Source organism: Mauremys mutica, chromosome 6 (assembly GCF_020497125.1).
Source record: "Mauremys mutica isolate MM-2020 ecotype Southern chromosome 6, ASM2049712v1, whole genome shotgun sequence".
In the NCBI taxonomy this organism is placed as follows: domain Eukaryota; kingdom Metazoa; phylum Chordata; order Testudines; family Geoemydidae; genus Mauremys; species Mauremys mutica.
Genome location: NC_059077.1, coordinates 4,141,312 through 4,166,077, shown reverse-complemented (window position 1 = coordinate 4,166,077; position 24,766 = coordinate 4,141,312). Strand labels below are relative to the sequence as shown.

General features: G+C 48.9%; 1 protein-coding gene across 1 annotated transcript in view; it reads left to right on the top strand.

The window, feature by feature from the left end:
- DNAI1 (dynein axonemal intermediate chain 1) overlaps window positions 1–24,766 on the top strand; it is a 296,761-nt gene that overhangs the window by 223,011 nt on the left and 48,984 nt on the right. Inside the window, exon 19 of the mRNA XM_045022468.1 lies at window positions 5,835–6,020. Within this exon, the coding sequence (XP_044878403.1) occupies window positions 5,835–6,020 (186 nt within the window). The remainder of the gene's footprint in view (window positions 1–5,834; window positions 6,021–24,766) is intronic.

Sequence of the window (24,766 nt, the reverse complement as noted above, 5' to 3'; positions counted from 1 at the left end):
ACATGTGTCACAACTTTATTAACATCATACATTTCTGGCCCAATCCCTAGGCTTTTAGTCCTTGCTCAGACAGCATTCCTACTGCAGCCAATGGGAGTCTTTGCGTGAGTAACGTCTGTAGGATCTGACCTTTCCTGTATTCTCTTCCTCCCTTTCTGGCAGAGTTCACTTAGTCTTTGTACAGGTCCACCGCTGAGGGGAGAGTCCAAGCAGCCTTCTTCATCTCTTGCTCCCCATATGTAGGAGTCAGACACCTTTGTAGTCCCTGCGCTCACCTGACTATGGACTGTTCCCTCCTAGCAGGGAGAGAAGGAAGAGGAGCTACGGCCTCCTCCCCCACACAATCCAACAGCTGGCCAGCTGCAGAGAAGAGCACCCACTGTTCCCTGCCAGGAGAGTGGCAGTGGGTTCATTCACACACAGCGGTACTATCCCTACAACAGTGTGGCTCTGCTCAACCCCCACATAGCCTATGCCTTCGTGGTACAATCCATCCCTCTGGTAGAACAGACTGTCTTGTGTTTTCCATGGATCACCCACTCCTGTCCTTTGCTCAGCAAATAGCTCCCTCCCTCTTGCTGCTCTGTCCAACTTTTCTTAATAATCACCCGTTCCCCAGGTTGGTTTGGTTTGGTTTTGCCCTCTATGATATCCAGCTTCTCCTTCAGACGGTTATGGCAGAGGTGGTGGAGAAATGAAGCTAATGACTTGCCGAAATAAAATAGCCAAGGGTTCTTCTAGATAAGGAAGAGAGGATGGAGTTAGCTACCACATGAGAGCTAATTCTCATCCACTGAGAGCTAATCCTGACCTAACCATGATCTTTATTCCAGATGCAAGTTAACACCTTTTACCGTGAGTTAGCTGGTTGTGGTTTGCATTGGGGTGTCTGGGATTGGTTCTGTGTGACATTGGCAAATCACTTTATCTCTCTATCTTAACATCCCACGCCCTGGCCTGAAGGGCTAATGTGATCCTGGGGTGCATCAACAGGGGAATCTCGAGTAGGAGCAGAGAGGTTATTTTGCCTCTGTAGTTGGCAGTGGTGTGACAGCTGCTGTAGTCCTGGGTCCAGTTCTGGTGCATGTTGATAAACAAGAAGGTTCAAAGAACAGCCACAGGAATGGTCAAAGGATTTGAAAACAAGTCTTATAGTGATAGACTCCAGGAGCTCAATCTGTTTAGCTTCACAAAGAGAAGGTTAAGGAGTGATTTGATGACAGTCTGTGATGCTTACATGAGGAACAAATATTTAATAATGGGCTCTTCAGTCTAGCAGACAAAGGCCTAACACAATCCAATGGCTAAAAGTTGCAGCTAGATAAATTCAGCCTGGAAATAAGATGTACATTTAACAGTGAGGGGAATTAACCACTGGAACAATTTACCAAGGGTCGTGGTGGATTCTCCATCACTGACCATTTTAAAATCAAGATGGGATGTTTCTTGTAAAGGATCTGCTCTAGGAATTATTGTAGGGCAGTTCTATGACCTGTGTTCTACAGGAGGTCAGACTAGATCGGGGTGGCCAAACGTAATGACCCTCCGAGCTGCATAGAATAATCTTCAGAAGTTCGAGAGCCTGGTGTGCCAGCTGGGGCTCGGGCTTCTGCCCCACATGGGAAGCACCTGCCCCACTACTGCTGAAGCCCCAAACTCCAGAGGCACTCCCTGCAGGGCTGAAGCCTTGAGACCTCCCTCCCCACTGGGCAGAAGCCCCTAGCCCCACCACCCCACTGCAGGGCAGAAGCCCAGAGCTTCCCACCCCCCACCAGTCTGGTAGGTGGAGAATGGAGGGGAACTGGGGGGGACTCTGCAAGCCGCACTTTAACTGTAAAAGAGCTGCTTGTGGCTCGCAAGCTGCAGTTTGGCCACCCCTGGACTAGATGATCACAATGGTCCCTCCTTGCCTTGGAATCTATGGATCTATAAAGTGGGCAAATAGTACGTTCTTCCTCCCACCCTTTGTCTCTCCGGTCTATTTCGACTCTCAATGGGTATGTCTTCACTGTGGAGTTGAGTTACTACACATGAGTGTCTCCACTGGAGCCAAGACTAGCTCAAGTGAGAGTCTCCACACGGCACAGGCTAACTCGAACCAGACTTGAGTTACTGCATGCACAGGGGCTCTAGGCTTTCTGCAGGCACATCCCTTGGTACTGAGCGCTGCACTAGTGGGAGCTGCTCTGTGAAATCATCACAGGTTATTGCCAGGGAAGTTGTCTGTCCTTTCTGGGCATGAGGGCAGAAGTGGCGTTAGCCTGTCAACTCCTTACCCTGCACCACAGTTTTATGTCTGTGTTCTGGCATAAAGGCATGAAGCTCACTCACAATAAGGACCTGTACCAAACATCCATAGTAGTGGAGTTCTCATTTTGGGAACAGGAGAGAGATATAGGGTCCGAGATGCGGTGGAGGGCCTTTTGGGCAGCAATTTGCTTTGCTAAGGAGATCACAGAGGCTGCATCGGGATGGAGGAGTGGAGACAGCTCATGCGGATTTGCATAGCTGAGGAATCTCCTATCCTGGCTGGCAGTTCTGGAGCCATTAGCACTGAGTGATGGGACTGCATTGTCATATAGACAAGGAAAGACAAGCAGTGGGTCCAGAACTTTTGCCTGAGAAAGGCCAACTTCCTGGAACTGTCAGAGGAGCTAGTCCCAGCCTTCAATGCCAGGATCTGCATTTAAGACAGGCTATATCAATCCAGAAGCAGACACTTTTCTCTTAAATCACAAGAGTTTCAGACCTATGGAAAACATTAAAGAGTCCTGACTGCAACCCCCCTGGTGTGATCATCTCGGGAGTCCCGAGGTTTGGTCAGCATCTGTAGGCCAGCAGAGTCTCTCCTGCTTTCGCTCTCCTCAGAAATTTCTGCTTACAAGTTGTGTTGGAATGACCCCTTGCTCAGTGAAGCAGCCTCCTAAAAGAAAGCCTTCTTTTTGGGACAGATGGTCAGGCAGAGAAACTGCAGTTCTCCCCCCAAGTTCTTAGACCGGGGAGTTCTAGCCCCTTCTCCCAGACAGGTTTCTGTGTAAAGTCCTTTCAAAGACAAAGGCCCTACTGGTAGAAAACCCATTGTTCCAGTAGGGAAGAGTTATTCGGCACTGATGGCCCTGGAAAGTTCTCTCATTCTTAGCCCCTTTGAGACGTTCCACCCTCAAGCACCAGCTCAGAGTGTCCCCTGTAGACTGCCCTTGTCAAGATGAGATTAAGGCCTTGTCTACACTACAGACCTTACAGTGGCATAGTTCTCCTGTGTAGCTGCTCTATGCCAATGGGAGAGAGCTCTCCTGCCAGCATAATTAAATCACCGCCAACCAGTGGCGGTAGCTATGTTGTCTGTCTACACCGGCGCTTTTGTCAGTGAAACACATGTTGGTCAGGGGTATGGTTTTTTTCATACCCTTGACCGACAAAAGCTTTACCAACAAAAGTGCTAGTGTAGACAAAGTCTAACTTTCAACACCACCTGGATGACTTAACTCAGGATGGAAGTTGCACTATAAAGTGAAGGTGACAATCACAAAATGGAGTTCACAGTGTGACACAAAGATACCCATAATCTGTTCCAACATGGCTGGGAAAGGGTGTCGGAGGGAGGAAATTAGTGGTTCTGCCACCTTAAAGTGAGGCTACAGGAGGCACCACATAAAAAGCCTGCAGTACAGTAATAGAAGTTGGTCCTAAAAGGAAACAATGGCCCCTTGTGTTGTCAGATCCTCACTAATTATAACAATAATGGCAGGATGCTACTTGATCAGCTCAGGCAACACTGGTTCCTCTGCCACATCCCCCCGGGTCTGTTTCTCCAGCTCCTCTCCAAAGGGGCCCTGGGAGTCCTGGACAAGGTGAGCTTCTGTTCCTCCTTCAGCTGAGATCACTATAGCCAGGGCCAGTCCTGGCTTCAGCCCCTCTTCCAGGTCCTCAGTGCTTAGTCCCCCACACACATCACCCAGCTCCATGCTTGGAGCACTGCTGGGCACCTGGTTCAGCTCTTCATGAAAGGGAAACTTTCTAGGGGAGTTACCTGATGGGGAGTTCTTGTCCTTCGCATAGTAGCACAGGCTGTTCAGGGATCTCATCTCCCATCACTGAGGTGCAGTGCAGTGCAGTGGATCCCTGTCCTCAGCTAGCTTCATGGAAATAACATTATAAAACTTTGGATTTCAGATCCAGGACCCCAAATCATAGGTCTTGCTGGCCTCACACCAGAGCTCCACAAGAACTTTGGTGTCAGCCTGAGGCCAGCGAGCGGCACGCTGGGAGGACGCTCTCTTGTATGCCATCTGAGCGGAACAAGTGCAATAGGAGCATTATACGAGGGTTTCAGATACAGAGACCCATGTGCTAAGGCAGGGTGCGGCTGCTGGAACGGGCTATTTATACTGTCTGGAGTAGGTTGGTAGTCACAACAAGGGCTCCAGGGGGAGTTTGGAGAAGGCTTTGGGGGACTATCCACAGTCAAATGGACCCTAACTGCATCCACACAGCACGCTGTAGCTTGAGCATCAGCAGCACTTGAGCGTCGACTTATATTTCCTGACAGGCCAGCTAGCTCCAGTTTAAAGCAGCACCATGCTTGAGCTGCAGATTTGTGTGTGTGGACGAGAGTTGGGTTAGGGGCAACATGAGTTCTAGCACTAAGTGCATGTCCCGCGATTAGCACAATGGCACTATCTTTGTGGGTGAGCCTCCAGCTGCTACCCCAAGCAATCAGCATAACAATTGGGTGACCGAACTGCGTGAGATTTAATCACATGTGCTGGCTTCCTCCGGGCCCCGGGAGTGCTCAACCCCCCTGCCCTGCCCCAGGCTCCGTCCCCCTACCAGTCCCCAACCCCCCACACCTGCCCCACCTCCTCCTGCCCCTGCTCTGCACCAGGCCCTGCCCCCACCCCTGCCCCATCTCTTCTCTCCCAGTTCTGACCTCTCCCCCGAGCGCACCCCGTTCCCGCTTCTGCATGCCTTCTGCATGCCACGGAACAGCTGATCATGGTGGGTGGGAGGCGCTGGGAGGGAGGGGGAGGAGTTGATCAGCGGGGCCACAGGCAGGCGGGAGGCGCTGGGAGGGGAGGGGGCAGCTGGCTGCTGGTGAGTGCTAAGTACCCACTGATTTTTTTGTTCGGTGTTGGTTCAGCACCAAGCACAATGGGCCCTGGTCCATGACTGGGGCAGCTAGGCCCTACCACGATCCAAATAATACCTAAGAATGGTGCAGGTTTGGTGATGTCTAAAGCAACAGAGTTCCTGCTAGGGGTTTGGGCTTGAACAGTTTTATATTGTGTATTTCAGTTATAGTTCCAATGAAATATTCATTAGTATACTGTGCTTGTTCACATAATTTTCCTATTAATTAGTGTTTCATCTCGTTTTATTGTGTTATTAAGGCCCTAAATATTGGAAAGCACTGCAGGAAAAGATAATCAGCATATTGGAAAACATTCCGGGGCTTGTGCATCACTCTGCGTACTGATCTTGTGTTAGAATCTGATTGCCTTGTTACTTCAAATATTTGAGCTGGGGATTAAAGGCCCATGAGGCTGGTAGTGAAAGGTCCAGGCCTACTTGCGTTCAAATCAATTGGAGCTTTGCCATGGACTCCAGGGAAGGACCCCATCTGTGGTCTGTCTGCCAAAGAAAGTGATCCGAGCTCCTACACACAAGTTATTGCTGGACTGTAGGCAGCAATCCTACCCTCGGCCCCAGCAGACGGATTTAGATGGGACCTAATAGATCCTTTGTCTTTCTGTGATTCTGTACGTGTTGTTTTTTGCAGAATGGATGTTCTCGCTTGATTAATCCCTTTTGTGTTTGCTGCCTTTGTTCCCCAGGCCCATGTGTTTGATCTGAGCATTAATAAATATGAAGCTATCTGCAGCCAGCCTGTTGTGGCCAAGAAGAAAAACAAAATCACCCATGTCCAGTTTAACCCCATCTACCCCATTATCATTATCGGAGATGACCGAGGCCATGTCACCTGCCTGAAACTCTCCCCCAACCTGCGCAAGATGCCTAAGGTAAGCAAGCGGTTAATTCCTGTAAATGTAAAGCACCGTGTCACAGTGCATAGGACACAGGAGACATAGGGTCTAGTCCTATATCTGACGCTGCCTTGCTGTGTGGCCATATGCAGTATGGTAAATCTCTGATAAACGGAGATTTCTCGGTTATGCAGTATGGCGTTTAGGTTAGGTTCGTTTACCCACTGATTTTTTTCCCACTACATCACTGTCCTTATGCAGGTCACTTCCTCTCTCTGCACCTCAACTTTCCCATCTGCAAAATGGGGATAATGTTACTGAGCCTCTCTTGCAGAACTCTTTGAGATCTACAGATGGGAAATGCTCTATACGTGCTAAGTATTAACTAATGACGGTTGGGGAGTCGAGTCCCTACTCTCTGTTACTGTAGGAGGAAGAGAGTTCAAATCCCTTTATGACAGTTAGAAGGAGGCTCCATTTTACAAGGAAATAATCTCATGTGAGCAGGTGATTTCCTCGCTGTGCTCCAAACACAGGCCACATACACACGTAGCACATCAAAACCAACCCTCTTTCTGAGGTTTTGGTTTTATTCACAAAAACTCAAACTGAGACAAAATAAAATCCTGCCTGGGCATGGCTGCTTCCAGGGATCCTCCCAGAGGATTGCACAGCCCAAACCCTATGTCCTCTCTCTCTGGAGAGCCATTCCACCTCACTTATATCCAGATGAGGCAACAAAGTACTTGCCTCCATGAGTCAGTAAAACCCAAGTAACCCTTTCTCAGCTGGATCAATACCAGCTAATAGTGCAGGGTCCAGCAGGCAAACACTGCCAACTCATATTAGAATAAATCCCTGGGCTTCAGGTGTGTAATCCATCCAGTCAAGTCCTGGGCTGTCTTATACAGCGGAGTCCTTCTCTGTCAACCCCCTACAATACTAGAACCCTATTGTCTCTCTTTTAATGGAGGTTTTTCCCCATGGTCTCAGGTTTTGCAAAACAGACTCAAGAAAGCAATCTTGTTTAATGATGATGGTTTTACATTTATAAAGCACCTTTCTTCCATATGGGTCCCAAAGGGCTTTACATATTTTACTGACGGATTGTACTAATGACAGTCTGTGGCACATCCTGATCTCACGAGCATAAATTTGATTGACTTTACTGGACTTCACTGGACACTGGTGTAAATTAGATCAGAATCTCTTCCTATACTAACATAACATCAAGAAAAATAGCAGAATAGCAGTCCTGCTGGTAGCAAACATTACCAGGTGTCTGTGTGTCTAATATATGTGATGCTACCACAGAGAGAGACAAACCACAACCCCAGAACATAACATCTGTGAGCTGCAATTCATCTGGGCCCAGATCCTCAAAGGTATTTAGACACCTAACTCCCACTGCCTTCTCCAGGAGTTAGGCATCTAAATATCTTTGAGACTCTGGGCCCTCGTTCACAGCAAGTTTTTTACCTCCGGCTCCTCCTTTGCTGATTTGTTAGTTCTTCATTTGTAAATCGTTGTTTCTATTGCTGACGGTGACTCTGAGATTGTTGTAAAATTCCACCAGACCGTCAGCAGTGTGGGTTAGTGGAAATACCTCAAGTAGAGGCCACGCAGCAAACACCATGTGTCCGCACATGCACAAATTAATCATTTAATTACTTTGCATACCACTGCAATGCAGCCAACTCTGGGGTTAAATATGGCAGACATTTAGCAGCGCACAGCAACACTATGGCACAATTTGGAATGAAATCAAATGCCTGATTGTGCTAGCAACTAGCAGCATCCTTGTGTGTAGGTATTAATATCTAAAATGGCCTTTTGAAATCCTCCTTCTTTTTTGCTTCTCTTGTTCCAAATCAGCTTTCGCAAAATCTGATTGTATGTCATTTGCAGAATCTGACTGTGCGGCATTTCATGGCTAGTTACCGCTGACTGAGGAATGACAAGCACCATTTTTCAGGCAGTCTGAGACAGGACATAAGCAATGGGCTCCTTTTTATAAGCTGTGATGTTATTAAGCTATCTGTCTGCCACTTTACTGGCCCTGTTATATTTGAAGGGACACTTAACACTGAATGAAATGTTTCTCCAAATATGAAGAGGAAAGAGGTTTATCAGGCGTGATTTACAGGCAAGTACAATAGCTGATTTATTCACGTCCTCTGTCTAAAGCCAGTTCTTAATTTAAAAGGATAAAATCCCTAATAACTAATGACACTCAGTGGCTACTGCAGATTAGGGTTACCAACTTTCTAATTGCACAAAACCGAACACCCTTGTCCTGCCCCTTCTCTGAGGCCCCACCCCCCACTCACTCCATTCCCCCTCCCTCTGTTGCTCGCCCTCCCCCCCCCTCATTCCCTCGCTCATTTTCACTGGGCTGGGGCAGGGTTTGGGGTGCAGGAGGAGGTGAGAGCTCTGGTTGGGGGGTGCAGGCTCTGGGGTAGTCCAGAAATGAGAGGTTCAGAGTGGGGGAGGAGGCTCTGAGCTGGGGCAGGGGATTGGGGTGCGGGCTCTGGGGTGGGGCTGGGGATGTGGGGTTTGGTGTGCAGGAGGGGGGTCTAGGCTGCGGGGTGGAGCCGAGGGGTTCGGAGTGGGGGAGGGGCTCTGGACTGAGGCAGGAGGTTGGGGTCTGGGAGGGGATATGGGCTCTGGGATGGGGGTGTGGGCTCCAGGGTGGGGCCACAGTTAAGGAGTTCAGGGTGCAGGAAGGGGCTCAGGGCTTGGGCAGGAGGTCAGGGGGCGGGGTGCAGGATGCCAGCTCCGGGAGGCAGTTTGGGTGCAGGAGGGGGCTCAGGGCTGGAGCAGGAGGTCAGGGGGCGGGGGGCGGGGTGCAGGGTGCCAGCTCCGGGAGGCAGTTTGGGTGCAGGATGGGGATCAGGGCTTGGGAACGGGGGCGGGGGGCGGGGTGCAGGGTGCCAGCTCCAGGAGGGAGTTTGGGTGCAGGAGGGGGCTCAGGGCTGGAGCAGGGGGTCGAGGTGCTGGGGGGGGTGCAGGGTGCCAGCTCCAGCAGGGAGTTTGGGTGCAGGAGGGGGCTCAGGGCTGGAGCAGGGGGTCGGGGTGCTGGGGGTGTGTGCAGGGTGCCAGCTCCAGGAGGGAGTTTGGGTGCAGGAGGGGGCTCAGGGCTGGAGCAGGGGGTCAGGGTGCGGGCTCCGGGGGGGGTGTGCAGGGTGCGGGAGGGGGCTCAAAAATGGGCAAAAAAATTTCCTCTCACACAGGAGCCATAAGAAGTATCATTAATTAACAGTAGCAAAGTGTTTGTAGATTTATAGATGAATGATCTGTTGGGTTAATTTTGATGGAATAAACAGGCCTAGAGAGTCAAAGGTGTTAACGTGGCTCTGTACAGCATGAAACAGTTAGACAGGGTTCAACAGTTGGAATGCAGAGATCTCAACCTGCTCAGTCATAAAAACATTGTTCCATTTCCAGTGGTCCATTTAGCCCAGTGTCCTGTCTGCCGACAGTGGTCAGTGCCAGACTCTTCAGAGAGAATGAACAGCAGAGGACAATTATCAAGTGATTCATTCCCTGTCATCCACTCTCAGCTTCTGGCAGTCAGGGCATGGGGTTGCATCCCTGCCCCTCCTGGCTAATAGCCATTGATGGGCCTGTCCTCCAGGAACTTATCTAGTTCTCTGTTGAACCAAGTTATAGTTTTGACCTTCACAGCATCCCCAGGCAACAGGTTCAGCGGGTTGACTGTGCGTTGTGTGAAGAAATACGTCCTTTGTTTGTTGGAAACCTGCTGCCTAATTAATTTCACTGGGGCACCCCTAGTCCTTGTGTTATGTTGTGTCCCATGGGAAACACACCATTAAAGATCTTTTTAATCTTTTCTTAGAAATACAGAAAAAGAAGGGAAAACAGCTGAAGCATTTGAAATGTAAAATATTAAGTGAGGCTTTTATTTTAACAACAGCTCTTATAAAAACTCTGTAGGTAAAGGAAAAGGGAATGAGGACAACTGCCTGTCTGCCAGGCTCGTTGATTGTATGAAAGGTGGTAATAGCTGTCCTGTTTAGGGAAAAGCTTAGCTGAAAAGAGTCTGGAGCCCAGGTTGTTGGGTTTTGCTGCTGTTGTAGTCTGATACCATTTCCTAGAAGACAAAACACATTCTTTGTTTACAAGACATGATCTTAACGTGCCCCTTGAGTTATATCAGTAGGTTTTTGTCCATTCAGTCCTTCTGTCTCCCATTTGTACTTTTTGCTATTAACATTCATGGTTACAGATTATTGTGCCATTTTATAAACCTTTACACACATGGAGCTTACAACCGAGGTAGATCTCTGCTATCACAACAGGTCTTTTAAAAGTGCTAAGCACCATAAAATGAACCGAGGAATCCGGACCCTCAAACATCTGCTGTAGCCTCTAGTCCATCTTCTTGCCAGTCCAGTGCCTAGCTCTGTGCCTGGTTTCTGGTCCTTCTGTTGAATTCCGTTTATTCTCCTAATTCAGACACTCCCTGCACATGACTACCTCAAAACCCCATTGAAAAAACTACTTGAAACTTATTTTGAAAAGGACATTACAAATGAGGCCAGCATCTCGTGTAGTAGCTGCATTCTGAAAGCGTCCTGTAGTTTCTGCATTGGCATGTCTGCCTCACTGGCCTTCCATCTGTTCGCCTAGAAATCAGCGCGTGCATTTTGATGTTGTTTCTTGTCTTCCTGTTCTGTTCTGTCAGAAACAACTGGCTTTGGCTCTCCTGTTTATATGCTGGTGTCCCTCTCCCTCTCGCTGGTCTTTGTGTGCACATGCAAGGTGGCAAAAGGGGGTTTGCTCTGATGTTTCTATTTAGAAGAGCAACAAAAATGATGAAAGGTCTAGAAAACATGACCTCTGAGGAAAGTCTGAAAAATTTGGATTTGTTTAGTCTGGAGAAGAGAAGACTGGGAAGGGGCCATGATACCACTTTTCAACTACATAAAAGGTTGTTACAAGGAGGAAGGAGAAAAATTGTTCTCCTTAACCTCTGAGGACAGGACAAGAAGCAATGGGCTTAAATTGCAGCAAGGGAGGTTTAGGTTGGACATTAGGAAAAACTTCCTGTCAGGGTGGTTAAGCACTGGAATAAATTGCCCAGGGAGGTTGTGGAATCTCCATCATTGGGGATTTTTAAGAGCAGGTTGGACAAACACCTGCCAGGGCTGGTCTAGATAATACTTAGTCCTGCCCTGAGTGCAAGGGACTGGACTAGATGACCTCTCGAGGTCCCTTCCAGTCCTATGATTCCCACACAGCTGGGACATGTGCTCCTGATAGATATGATTGGCAGCCTAACCATTTCTTTTTACAGATAACTCTTAATATCCCCAAGTCAGTCCAAAATCTCTGTTTTTCTCTAAAAATAGGCTCATTGCTGTCTGTTCTCCAGGCAGGGCTTGTATGTTTTGGGAGATTTTTTAGCTGTGTAGTATAGTTGGATTTACAGGATGGAGACAGCAGGGAGACACTGAGCAAAATTCAGCCCAGCTTCAATGAAATCAGTGCTGTTCATCTTATCCATTTATTTTCTATGTACTGCACCGTAATTTGCTAAGGATTGTACTGTCTGCAGGGCCAGGAGGCCATTTTGCATTCAGTGCAGACTGTTCCAGGGGATGTGCATGCCGCATGCTCTCCCGGGGAGACCACTCTGGCTTAACTAGATGATCATCTTTGATTATCTGAAAATCAGAAAAGAATCCTACCAAAAAAGGAAACTAAGTCCAATTACAAACAATGAATATAAAAGCACAAACATGTAGAGATAAAATAAGAAAGGCAAAGGCAAAAAATGAGATTAAATTAGCTAGAGAGATAAAGGGTACATAACATAACAGCCAAACTGGGTCAAACCAAAGGTCCATCTAGCCCAGTATCCTGTCTTCTGACAGTGGCCAATGGCAGGTGCCCCAGAGGGAATGAACAGAACAGGAAATCATCAAGTGATCCATCCCCTGTCGCCCATTTCCAACTTCTGGCAAACAGAGGCTGGGGACACCATCCCTGCCCATCCCGGCTAATAGCCATTGATGGACCTATCCTCCATGAATTTATCTAGTTTGTTTTTGAACCCTGTTATAGTCTTGGCCTTCACGACATCCTCTGGCAAGGAGTTCCACAGGTTGACTGTGCATTGTGTGAAAAAATACTTCCTTTTGTTTGTTTTTGTTGGGTAACAAGAAAACAGTCTACAAATACATTAGAAGCAAGAGGAAGACCAAGGACAGGGTAGGCCCATTACTCAATGAGAGGGGAAAGACAATAACAGAAAATGTGGAAATGGCAGAAGTGCTAAATGCCTTTTTTGTTTCAGTTTTCACCAAAAAGATTGGTAGTGATTGGGCGTCTAACATTGCGAACACCAGTGAAAATGAGGTAGGATCTGAGGCCAAAAAAGGGAAAGAACAAGTTAAAATTACTCAGGGTATGGCTACACTGGCGAGTTGCAGCGCTGGAAAGCCTCCACCAGCGCTGCAGTTAGTAAGTGGCCACACCTGCAGGGCACTTCCAGCGCTGCAACTCCCTGGCTGCAGCGCTGGCCGTACACCTCACTCAGCATGGGGAATAAGGATTCCAGCGCTGGTGCTGCAGCGCTGGTCATCAAGTGTGGCCACACACCAGCGCTGTGATTGGCCTCCAGGGTATAAGGATGTATCCCAGAATGCTTTTATAAATTACTCTCTTTGTTTTGTTATGAACGAGCTCCGCGCGGAGCTCCGTTGCCGCTGCTGCTTATCTAAAAAACAAACAGAGCTCCTGTTTGCTGTGATCATCTGTACCTGGCTGTAAACAATCAAATGAGAGGCAGGCAGGGAGCGAATGAAACAGCGGGGAGTCGTGTTGGCTGCAGGCTGTTTGCAATTAAGAGTTAAGACTAAGGGGTCGGAAACATGTTCTGATTTTTCAAGGCAGGAAGCTAAACACAGTGTTGGCTCCAAAAATCCCCTCTCTCTCTCCCCCCGCTCCCTGTCACACTAGACCCCACTCCACCCCCCTCTTTTGAAAAGCACGTTGCAGCCACTTGAACGCTGGGATAGCTGCCCATAATGCATCACTCCCAACAGCGCTGCAAATGCTGCAAATGTGGCCATACACCAGCGCTGGTAGCTGTGAGTGTGGCCACACACCAGTGCTGGCCCTGCACAGCTGGATGACCAGCGCTGCAAACTGTAAGTGTAGCCATACCCTCAGATAAATGTTAGAGGTCTTCAAGTCGGCTGGGCCTGATGAAATACATCCTAGAATACTCAAGGAGCTGACTGAGGAGATATCTGAGCTATTAGCGATTATCTTAGAAAACTCATGTAAGACAGGAGAGATTCCACAGGAATGGGAGAGGGCAAATGTAGTGCCCAGCTATAAAAGGGGAATAAAGACAACTGGGGAATTATAAACCAGTTGGTTTAACTTCAGTACCCGGAAAGATAATGCAGCAAATAATCACACGATCAGTTTGCAGACATCTTGAAGATAAGGTGATAAGTAACAGTCAACATGGATTTGTGAAGAACAAATCATGTCAAACCAACAGGATAGCTTTCTTTGACAGAGTAACAAGCCTTGTGGATGGGGGGAAGCGATATATGTGGTGTATCTTGACTTTAGTAAGGCTTTTGATACTGTTTTGCATGACTATCTCATAAACAAACTAGAGAAATACAACCTAGATGGAGCTACTATAAAGTGGGTACATAACTGGTTTGTTCCCAGAGAGTAGTTATCCGTGGTTCACGGTCAAGCTGGAAGGGCATAACGAGTGGGATCCTGCAGAGACTGGTCCTGTGTCCAGTTCTGTTCAATATCTTTATAAATGATTTAGATAATGGCATAGAGCGTATACTTATAAAGTTGGTAGATGATACCTAGCTTGTGGGGGGTGGGGTTGCAAGTGCTTTGGAGGATAGGATTAAAATTCAAAATGATCTGGACAAACTAAGGACAAATGCGAAATACTCCACTTAGGAAGGAACTAGCAATTGCACACATACAAAATGGGTAATGGCTGCCTAGGAAGGAGCACTGCGGAAGTGGATCTAGGGGTCATTATGGATCACAAGCTAAATATGAGTCAGCAGTGTAACTCTGAGATGTATTAGCAGGAGTGCTGTAAGCAAGACCCGAGAAGTAATTCTTCCACTCTACTCCGCGCTGATTAGACCTCAGCTAGAGTATTGTGTGCAGTTCTGGGCCCCCCATTTCAGGAAAGATGTGGACAAATTGGAGAAAGTCCAGAGAAGAACAAGAAAAATGATGAAAGGTCTAGAAAACATGACCCGTGAGGGAAGATTGAAAAAATTGGGTTTGTTTAGTGCGCAAAAGGGAAGTCTGAGAGGGCACGATAACAGTTTTCAAGTACATAAAAGATTGTTACAAGGAGGAGAGAGAAATATTGTTCTGTCTAATCTCTGGGGACAGGACAAGAAGCAATGGGCTTAAATTGCAGCAAGGGCGGTTTAGGTTGGACATTAGAAATCATTTCCTAACTGTCAGGGTGGACTGGAATAAATTGCCCAGGGAGGTTGCGGAATCTCCATCATTGGAGATTTTTAAAAGCAGGTTAGACAAACACCTGTCAGGGATGGTTTAGTCCTGTCTTGAGGGCTGGGGGCTAGACTAGATGACCTGTCGAGGTCCCTTCAAGTCCTACACTTTTATGATTCTACTATTGTTCTCTGCATTTATTTTCTTAACCTAAATTGTGGGTATGTCAGACTGAAAGGAGCTGTTTGCTCCTTGCCTTTGGATAAGCATAACCAGCCAGTAGGCCACCAGTGCAGCCACAAAATGGGTAGTGCTGGCCGAGGAGCGAGCATGCTTACAGAGGCTGTGGGATGTACTGGAACCCCTGGGTACCACCACTGGCCATTCCTCCGTTTAATTCCCCCTGGAGAGCAGCGAGCCATGCTGACTGGGGGGAGGTTTAATGTACATGTCTCTGCACTATCAGGAATGAGTTTGGGTTAGATTCACTCACATCACTTATATATTTGTGTCTTCCTGGATGACCAAGTTTAAGTATGTTGAGACCTTCCCACTTGAGCTCAGATTCATTCTTACAAGGCCAGATCTGGAACCCATTGACATTATCAGGAGTCTTTCACTTCAGTGGGCTTTGGATTAGGCCAATAGTTAGCGGATTTTTAGCACAACAGATCTTCTGGCTAAATGCTTTGCATCTTCTCCCATTGAAAACAAAGGCAACTTTGCCGTTGACACCAGTGGAAGCAGGACTGTACCTAATATTAGCATAACAATGTTAAAGAGAATTGCTGTGGAAAATGAAAGTTCAGCCCTTTCGAGGATCTTCCATTAGACTAGCTGCCCCAGTGCAAACTAGACGAGTTGTTTTTCATTGCGTGAACCATGTGCTATATGTTATTTCTATTAGAGTAGCTCCTAAAATGCGCTCGGTGCTGTACAAATACATGGGTGGGCACAGCCCCTTGCAGATCAGACAACCCAATGCCCCGATCCTGCAAAGAGCTCTGTGGAAGTGGGCCCATCCTCCCATGAAGACTCCTATTGAATCTTCATGGACCCAGGAGGCCACTGACATGGAGCTCAGTGAAATACCGAGGAAGTGTAAAGAGCTGTTTGTTGTCATGGACACACTGGGCTTTTGGGCTCTGAGCTACACTTACATATTTACTGGTACTTCTAAAAGAATCACTTCACGAGGAATTTAGGGTTCTGAATCTGACCTAAACTCAGAGAGGTTGGTTTTGCTTGGGGGAAATGCTGAAAGGACTGTGGTTTCAGTTGGGTGAACATTCCTGGCTTCTTTTCCTATCCAGTGGATGAAGAAATTAAAGAATTTTGTCACCATAAACACAAGAATGTAGTGTTTAAAAATACATAAAGCTCCTAAAATGGCCCTTTGTCTGACACTTCAGACAGATTGGAGAAAATAAAAGAAGCGGAAAGAAAATTTTAAAATGAAAGCAAGTGGAAAGTAAGGAAGGAAAGTCATAATCAGCAAAGCGTGTTTGCTGACCTCTCCAGAAATTGCATTCTCTGGGCCAGGCCTCGAGGGATGACAGAGAGGAAGGAGCAGCAATACTGTTAATGTGTCTAGCGTTGAGGTCTCATGGAGGACACCTGTTCCCGGCGTTGGAGTTCTTTATGCTGTAACATACAAAAAGTCATTCTTCCCTCCCAGGGAAGAGACAGGAACAAGCTAATCAGCTGGCTAACGAGTGCCTGTGTTAACAGCAACGTTATTGGGCCAGGCTAGCCTGGCTGCCCGAGCTGTGTTTGGTGTAGGAACAGGTGAGGGTGCCAGAGAGGCAAAACCATCCCCTCACAGGGGCAGCAAGTTATATGGGCCCGGCTCAATCAATGTTCGGGGCTGGGTCTCTCCCCCGGCCCTGCCTGCCGCCCCCCTCGCCCTTGCATCCCTGCCTGCCCTGGGCAGCAGGCGGCTGCCCCCTGCAGCTCTGCGCTGTGCTCTGCTCTGCCGGCTCCCGGCATCAACTGTCACCGCAGGCTCCTAGCTCCCCCCTTCCACCTGTGCCAGGGCAGGCTGACCGTGTCCCTGCCCTTCCGCCTTGGATGGACGGACCCTCCACCAGCACAGGGGGGCTCCCCACCCACAGTCACCGCTCCTGCCCCACGCTGGGCAGGGGCAGCCCCATCCCCCACCCACAGTGAGGCTACAGTAAGGGGCAGCAGCGGGGGAGAAGGCGTACATGTGATGGCAGCCCCCCCACGAGCCCCCCCCCACACACACACACCACAGGGGAGACAAGGGGGCTTCCTGGACCTGAGAGGGGCTCTAGGAGCAGGGCCGGCTTTAGGCTGATTTGCCCAATTCCCTGGAATCGGGCTCTGCGCCGGCGCCTTTTTAATTTTTACTCACCCAGCGGCGCTCCGGGTCTTCGGCGGCATTTCGGCGGCGGGCCCTTCACTCACTCCGGGTCTTTGGCAGCATTTTGGCGGCGGGCCCTTCACTCGCTCCGGGTCTTCGGCGGCATTTCGGCGGTGGGCCCTTCACTCGCTCCGGGTCTTCGGCAGCATTTCGGCGGCGGGCCCTTCACTCGCTCTGGGTCTTCGGCAGCATTTCGGCGGTGGGCCCTTCACTCGCTCCGGGTCTTCGGCAGCATTTCGGCGGCGGGCCCTTCACTCACTCTGGGACTTTGGCAGCATTTCGGCGGCGGGCCCTTCACTCGCTCCGGGTCTTTGGCAGCATTTCGGCGGCGGGCCCTTCACTCGCTCCGGGTCTTCGGCGGCATTTCGGCGGCGGGCCCTTCACTCGCTCCGGGTCTTTGGCAGCATTTCGGCGGCGGGCCCTTCACTCGCTCCGGGTCTTCGGCGGCATTTCGGCGGCGGGCCCTTCACTCACTCCGGGTCTTCGGCAGCATTTCGGCGGCGGGCCCTTCACTCACTCCAGGTCTTCGGCAGCATTTCGGCGGCGGGCCCTTCTCTCACTCTGGGTCTTCGGCGGCATTTCGGCGGCGGGCCCTTCACTACTCTGGGTCTTTGGCGGCATTTCGGCAGCGGGCCCTTCACTGCTCTGGGTCTTCGGCAGCATTTCGGCGGCGGGCCCTTCACTACTCTGGGTCTTCGGCGGCATTTCGGCGGCGGGCCCTTCACTCACTCCGGGTCTTCGGCGGCATTTCGGCAGCGGGCCCTTCACTGCTCTGGGTCTTCGGCAGCATTTCGGCGGCGGGCCCTTCACTACTCTGGGTCTTCGGCGGCATTTCGGCAGCGGGCCCTTCACTGCTCTGGGTCTTCGGCAGCATTTCGGCGGCGGGCCCTTCACTCACTCCGGGTCTTCGGCAGCATTTCGGCGGCGGGCCCTTCACTCGCTCCGGGTCTTCGGCAGCATTTCGGCGGCGGGCCCTTCACTCGCTCCGGGTCTTCGGCAGCATTTCGGCGGCGGGCCCTTCACTCGCTCCGGGTCTTTGGCAGCATTTTGGCGACGGGCCCTTCACTCACTCTGGGTCTTCGGCGGCATTTCGGCGGCGGGCCCTTCACTCACTCTGCGTCTTCGGCGGCATTTCGGCGGCGGGCCCTTCACTCACTCCGGGTCTTCGGCGGCATTTCGGCGGCGGGCCCTTCACTCACTCCGGGTCTTTGGCAGCATTTCAACAGAAGGTCCTTGAGTGCCACCAAAGACCCGGAGCGAGTGAAGGACGCGCCACTGAAGACCTGGAGTGCCAAGTACGAATCGGGCCCTGCACTTGCTAAAGCCGGCCCAGTCTAGGAGCACATGCAGTGACAGTGGTGCGAATTGAGTGTGCTGTCCGGGGGAGAGGGGGCCCCTTCCCCAGAGCTCGCTGCTGCTGGCAAGGGGAGGGCTATGGGGAGGGGAGGGCTGTAGTGTGGACAGAGCCTTATACTGAGATTGTCAGCTGCTTGGAGCAGGGACCGTCTCTTTGTTCTGTGTGTGTCCAGCACGTAGCACACTGGCTCCTTGATGCTACGGTAAGAATTTGATGTGTGTATGCACATGGCACAGTGATGTTCTGAGCCTGGAGTGAGGCCCTTAGAGGTACCACAATGCAGATAATACAGACCAATAGGAAAAAGTTGCATATGCAGCTTGGGTAGTTGAGTACCTGGGCTCATTTGCAGATTCAATTACCCAATTTGCAAATGTGGTCCCAAAGGTAACTGTTTTTCATGCCACTGACCTTAGATGCACATACATTTTGCAGTGATCTAAGGTCATCTGAGTTGAACATATACCTGCCAGAGTTATGAACCAATAGATTGTTTCTATTCTTTTCCCCTTTCTTGAGTCACATGAGGTATTGGGATGCTGCTAAAGCTGCACAGAGGAGCAGCCAGAAAACTGCTCTCAGTCTCCTGAGATACAATCCGTTATTGTCTGGGGCTGGCTGCACGCACAAAAGGCAGTGGAATAGATCAGGGCCGCCCAGAGGATTCAGGGGGCCTGGGGCAAAGCAATTTCAGGGGCCCCTTCCATAAAAAAAAGTTGCAATATAGAATATTGTATTCTCGTGGGGGGGGGCCCTGCAGGACCCGGGCCTGGGGCAAATTGCCCCACTTGCCCCCCCTCTGGGCGGCCCTGCAATAGATTAGATAGATGCTCCAGCATCATAGATCTCTGCTTGGCAATCCAGGTAGAACTGGGTGAAAGTGCATTTTGTGTACATTGACTTTTAAATATCAATCAAGCTGTGCTGCTCTCATTGTTTTCCTCCAGTATGTTTCACTCAAGCTGTTTTCTTCTGGATCGCTCAAGAGTCCTGTATTTGCTAGTTTTTTGTCTCAAGAGTTCCATACAGTAATTTCTCTCTAGCATGACCATGGCTGAGCTGAGTTTTACGTCTCCTCAGCACTGACTGATTGCTTGGTGACCCAAATGCACAGAACTCTATAGCAGCTGACTGGAGGAATTCCAGCAGCAGAGGCCAGTGGTACATCATGTTCCTTTCAAATGTCATGTATTCTTTCAATCATGCATTGTCTTTTCCAGAAGATGCTCAGGCCTGTAATAAGTAGTGACACAAATTGGTTTGGATCAAATATAAACTGACTAAAACGTGAACTCAGTACTCTGAGGTTTGAAAATGTTTGGCTGACTTCCACGTCTATCCCCCAGTCCCTCCCCCATAAAGTTTTTTATTTTTGTTGTCTCTCTCCTATTAGACAAGAAGGATGGCCTGATGTTTAAGGGGCTAGACTTAGACTCAGGAGATCCAGGTTCCATTCCCTGCTCCGCTATAGACTTCCTGTGTGACCTTGGGCAAGTCCCTTAATCTCTCTATACCTCCATTCCCTGGCCATGAAATGGGGATAATAGCACAGCCCTACCTCACAGGGCTGTTGTGAGGATAAATACATTACAGGTTGTGAGGCGCTCAGATACAGTGGTAATGTGGGGACTTGTAAGTACCAAAGACAGCTGGCCTGGAATGAAGAAATGTCAGAAATTTCCCAAGAGATCAGGTTCCCAGTCCACTTTTCCAGATTCCAAGAGGTGTTGGGAGTCTGGATCGTCCTCTGGGCTTTTAGGTATTTATCTGAACTGAATCCCCATCCTGGGGAGGTTTGTATGTCACAGGACAGAGCTGTAATTTACAAGTCACAGATGTCAACCACCGTATTCCGGAAACCAGCAATCTGCAGTTTAAGGACTAGGCTGTGCTGGAAACTTGTGGCTTGGAGACCCACAGGAGGCCCTGCAGAGAAGGATGTGCAAATGCTAGTTCCAACAATGCTGCTGGTGCCTTCTTTGAGGATGAAGAAAGTGCCCAAATTATGACTTCTCTCTTTTCCTCCCAAAGCTGGCCATACTCGGTACAGATTGCTCATTTGTGAGGAGCCTGGACATCTTTATAAAAGCTGTCACAAGGCTGCTGAGTGATTCCACTTCGTTGTCATTCTCTCACCGTTGTGCTTCCTATGCTCGGTGACACATACACCTCTCTCTTTCGATAACCATTCTCCATGTGAAAGTAGCATACGGCCAATCTGGTATCCCTGGCTGCCTGTAAGTTTCTGGGTCCTGCTCCTGTGGTTTTCATTCTCTACTGATGCAGCATGACGTAAGCTCCTGTCAGAAGGAGAGGAACGCCACCAGTCTCTGTTTTATGCCTCTGCTAATTCTAGTATGAAGGAAGGCATTAGCAGCGTGGCATGCAGGTCTGGCTTGGGTACAACTTGTCAGTGTCTAAGGATCATCACACATCTCCGTCAACCCTTTTGGTAGGAAGAGTTGTTGAATCATAAGTAGACAGTGACTTTGGTTGGAAGGAGGATCAAGATGTATTGAAGCAAAAGATAAATACTGACCCTGGCCCCTGCCTCTCCTGCAGTGCTCCCTACTCCTCCCCTCCCACCTGCTACCCGGGAAACAGCACCAGGCACTCACATGCAAACCTCACAGTTAACCTCCCGCCTCCCTGCCGAGCTCCCACTGAATCCTTCCCCCACCATGAACAGTCTGAAAAAACATCGAAGGTGAAGGGCTGACAGTCATGGTGTCTAGAGGAGACGCCAGATTGAATGTTGCCGTGTGACAGATGCCAGCAGAGAGCTAACGTTTCATGCAGTAGAAAGGCAAAACCTCTAAAAGCATGCCGAAAATAGATCTAAAAGGTCGGCTTCTTCTCTCATTTACACCAGTTTTGCCATAATTGGAGTGAAGTTACCCTTGATTTGCACCAATTGAAGTTAAAGGAGGCGCAGACCTCTCTGTTGGTGCAGTGGGCTATATCTATGCTCTTAGGGAAGAAGAAAACTTTTTTTTTCTTTACTTTTTCTTCTCCTTTGGCCTCACATCACCTCAAACCTTATTTTTGTCGTCTAATGTCAGTTTGGTTGACTTTTTTTTTTTTTTTTGGTCTGTCAGCAGAGAGACACAGCATCAGCTGTATTTGTGGGTTATTTTAAGCTGAAGTAGATTCCCAGTGGTCTGGACAAAGTGCATTAGTATGTGAAATAGAAACACCAGTGGTTTGAGCAGGAAAGGTTCCATTTCCCCTGGATTTTAAGAGAATTCAGTAGTTCTTATAAATTATTTCCAAAGCATGAGCCCGATCTTGTGACGTGTGGCTCTTTGGGAGACACTGAGTTCTTTTAATGCCCATTAGAGTTACATTAGGGCTAAATTTGACTTGTTCATGTTGTCCTTGTTGCTGAATTAGAGATTTGTGAACTAAAACACCATTTCACCTTAAAATGCAATCAACACATGCCAGGAGTTTAGGGAATTTGGAGAAGAGAGTTGGGGAAAAGATTTCTGTGTTTATTTATATGAACAAAAAACCAGTTGCTGAACTCTGCTGTCACGTACACGCTACAGATGCACAGCAGTTCCGCTGCCCTTGGTGGTGGCCTGGTTTTACAGGGGTGTAACCGAGGGCAGAATGTGGCCCTTGGAATGTGTTGATGAGAAGATATGGGTGAAAGCTTGATCCCACTAGAGTAAAGGGCCAAACTCCCATTGACTCCAGTGGGGCCAGGATTTGGCTTTGCATCATCTGATTCATTTTCACTTCTTTCTCCTGGACTAACAGATTGAGCCGGGAAAGCAGTTGGCAAGTGTAACCAGCCCCGCAGCATCCTGGGCATTTCAGCTGGTGCTATAAGAGGTGCTTTGTGCGGAGGCATCCAGGGCAGATCCTTGTGGGTAGCCTGTGTACACACCTTTTGACCGATACTTGGCATCCATGACCCTTTTTGGGAGCCCTGGGTGAACTGATCCAGGGAAACGCCCACAAACCACTTGTAGTTTTGCCTCTGGAATGGCCCTTCTCTGTTTGTTTGTCTGCAGGCAGCAGAACTGTACGTACAGCCTCATTTCACAATCTGCCCCCTTCCCCCCACCATCCCATCTGTGTCCTCAAAGCCTGTTCTTAGACAAGCGAAATATAAGACAGTAAGAGGTCCTGCTGGATTTCTTCAAACTACTTTTTTTTTTTAGATAGATGTGAGCCAGATCTCAGATCTGTCTGGCTTACAAAAGCCAGCCTCTTTCCTTTCTCCAGACACTCAGTAGGAAGCTAGTCAGCAGTTGAGAAATGGGTACTGCTGGAGAATGACTAGCATTTTGAAAGAGAGGAATAGTACAGGATAGGCACTGTGTCTTCCCATCCTTTGATGTTCCTGTTTATAATCACTGCCTTCTGTGGATTCATTCGTATCCACATGACTGAAACCCTTCCCAGAAAAACTTAAGAACCTTACAAATCTCTGCTCTTTGAGCAACGAACAGCAGGGGGGAAAAAGACCTGCAAAATGTACATCAAACTAAAATCTGTATGAGTGGTATAACTTTAAAACCATTGTACCTGTGAATAAAGGCTGCAAGAATCTGGAATAGATGGGAGATGGACTGAGGATTTTAACTCATGAGGATTTCTGCATCATTCTTCTCCAGCAAAAATGATCTATTAAAGTCTAGATTGGCTTATCCATTCCATATGTGGCATATGTGGGGTTTCAGGGCAGGGTGTTTGTACCATTATGCATGTGCATAGATACCCTGCTCTTGCACTAACCAGGATGGGATGTATTGAAATTCAAGATGCATGAGTTGAGCATCCCTTGGGTACCGTATGGATTTGAGAGAGGCTGCACAGTGGCTCAAAAAGGGTTTGATTGATGGGGTAGATTTCCTGTCTCTATAAAAACGTGTTTTTCAGCTGACAGCTTCTTTCTGGGAGACTGCCACTCTCGATATTTTATGGTTATATTTACACTGCAGTCAAAAAAAAAACCCAGCCCAGCCAGTGTGCATCAAACCTGTTCTGGAGGGGCTATTCAGTCCTAGGCCTCTGGGCAGAAATTGACAAGCACCTGTTAGTGACAGTGGTAATGCGGAGACCTGTCCACGGGGAACCGCACTGGGACTACCCATTCTCTCTGCATAGGCCACTGAACAGCTGTCAGGGGCCAGTGACTCTTGGCCTTTACTGACCTGGGGGAGAAAAGCTTTGCAGCTCAGACCCCACTTCCCTCAATCCATACATTTTATTTAGTTGAGGGGTGAGATTACTTTTAATTCCAAAAACTATGGGTATGGTCATGGGGAGACAGTGTGGCCCAGTGCATAGAGAACTAGATTGGGACTCAGGAGACCTGGATTGTATTCCCACCGCTGCCCTGTTAGGTGACTTTAGGCAAATCATTCCACCTCTCCGTGCCTCGGTTTCCCCATCTGCAACAACCTGGAGCCCCTCCCTCACAAAGAACATGCCCCTCTAATTCTGAACTTTTTCAGTTCTGTTGTGGATATTTCCCACCCCTCTGCTTTTGACGTTTCTCTGTCATTGCTAACTACCTATCATGTGACTGTTGAGCTAATTGTCATTGAGACTATTTTAATTCCATTTTATCATTAATTTCCTCAGAGTAATAGTCTTATCAAACAGTTAAGAGCCATGACCAGCTTTAAATTGTTCCACTCTGCTGAACACTTAGATTCCACACTGGAAAATCAGCATGAAGTGACACTGGATCATTGAGAGTAGTGAGCAGAACGGCAGTGGTCTTTGACTGGAAATATAGTAGCAGAGTTCAGATCAACGTGCACTGAACACACGTGTGTAGGCTTCTAACAAAATGGAAATTACTGCACCTTGGAGTTGTCGCTGCTTGGTGGGATTGGTTTGTTTTTTTTCTTCTGAAGTGTGTTTTAATGATGGACTCTGGCTGAATAAGGATGGTGCTGAGATGTGGCTTGGGCTGGTTGACTACTCAGTCAATGGCACTTCCCTATATGTCTGTTTGTAACACAATCCCTTTTGAAGGCCAGTTTTAGGCTCCCAAATACACAGTCTGACTTTTCCAAAGGCAGTGTACTCACCGTTCCCAATGAACTCAGTACCTGTGCGAGGTCCTGAGCTCCCGCAACTCTGTGTGACTTCTCTATGACTTGAGGGTGCTCAGCTCCTGCAGGATCAGGCCCTAAATAGGGAGGATGTGACGAAGGGAATCCTGGGACCAAAGCACCCAGGGCCTGACGCTTCCCCTTCTGTCCTGCAGGTGAAGGCGAGCACAGACTGAGGTAATGGGGTGAAGGCCATTCGGGTACTTCTGGGAATGGTGTGGGACTGCCCCTACTCTGCCTCCCGCCTACCTGACCTTGCAGGCACCATGCAGGTGAGGTCAGGCCACACAAAGGTTGCCATTTTGAAGAGGGCACCGCCCAGCCCCCACTGGCATGACATCGCACCATGCATGTGAGGTCATGCTGGCAGGGGCAGAGCAGGGCGCTCTTCAAAACGGCATCCCCCGCCATTCGATGCTGGACAGAACAGCCTCCGGTTTTGTCTCACTACCGGACAGGAGACAAACTT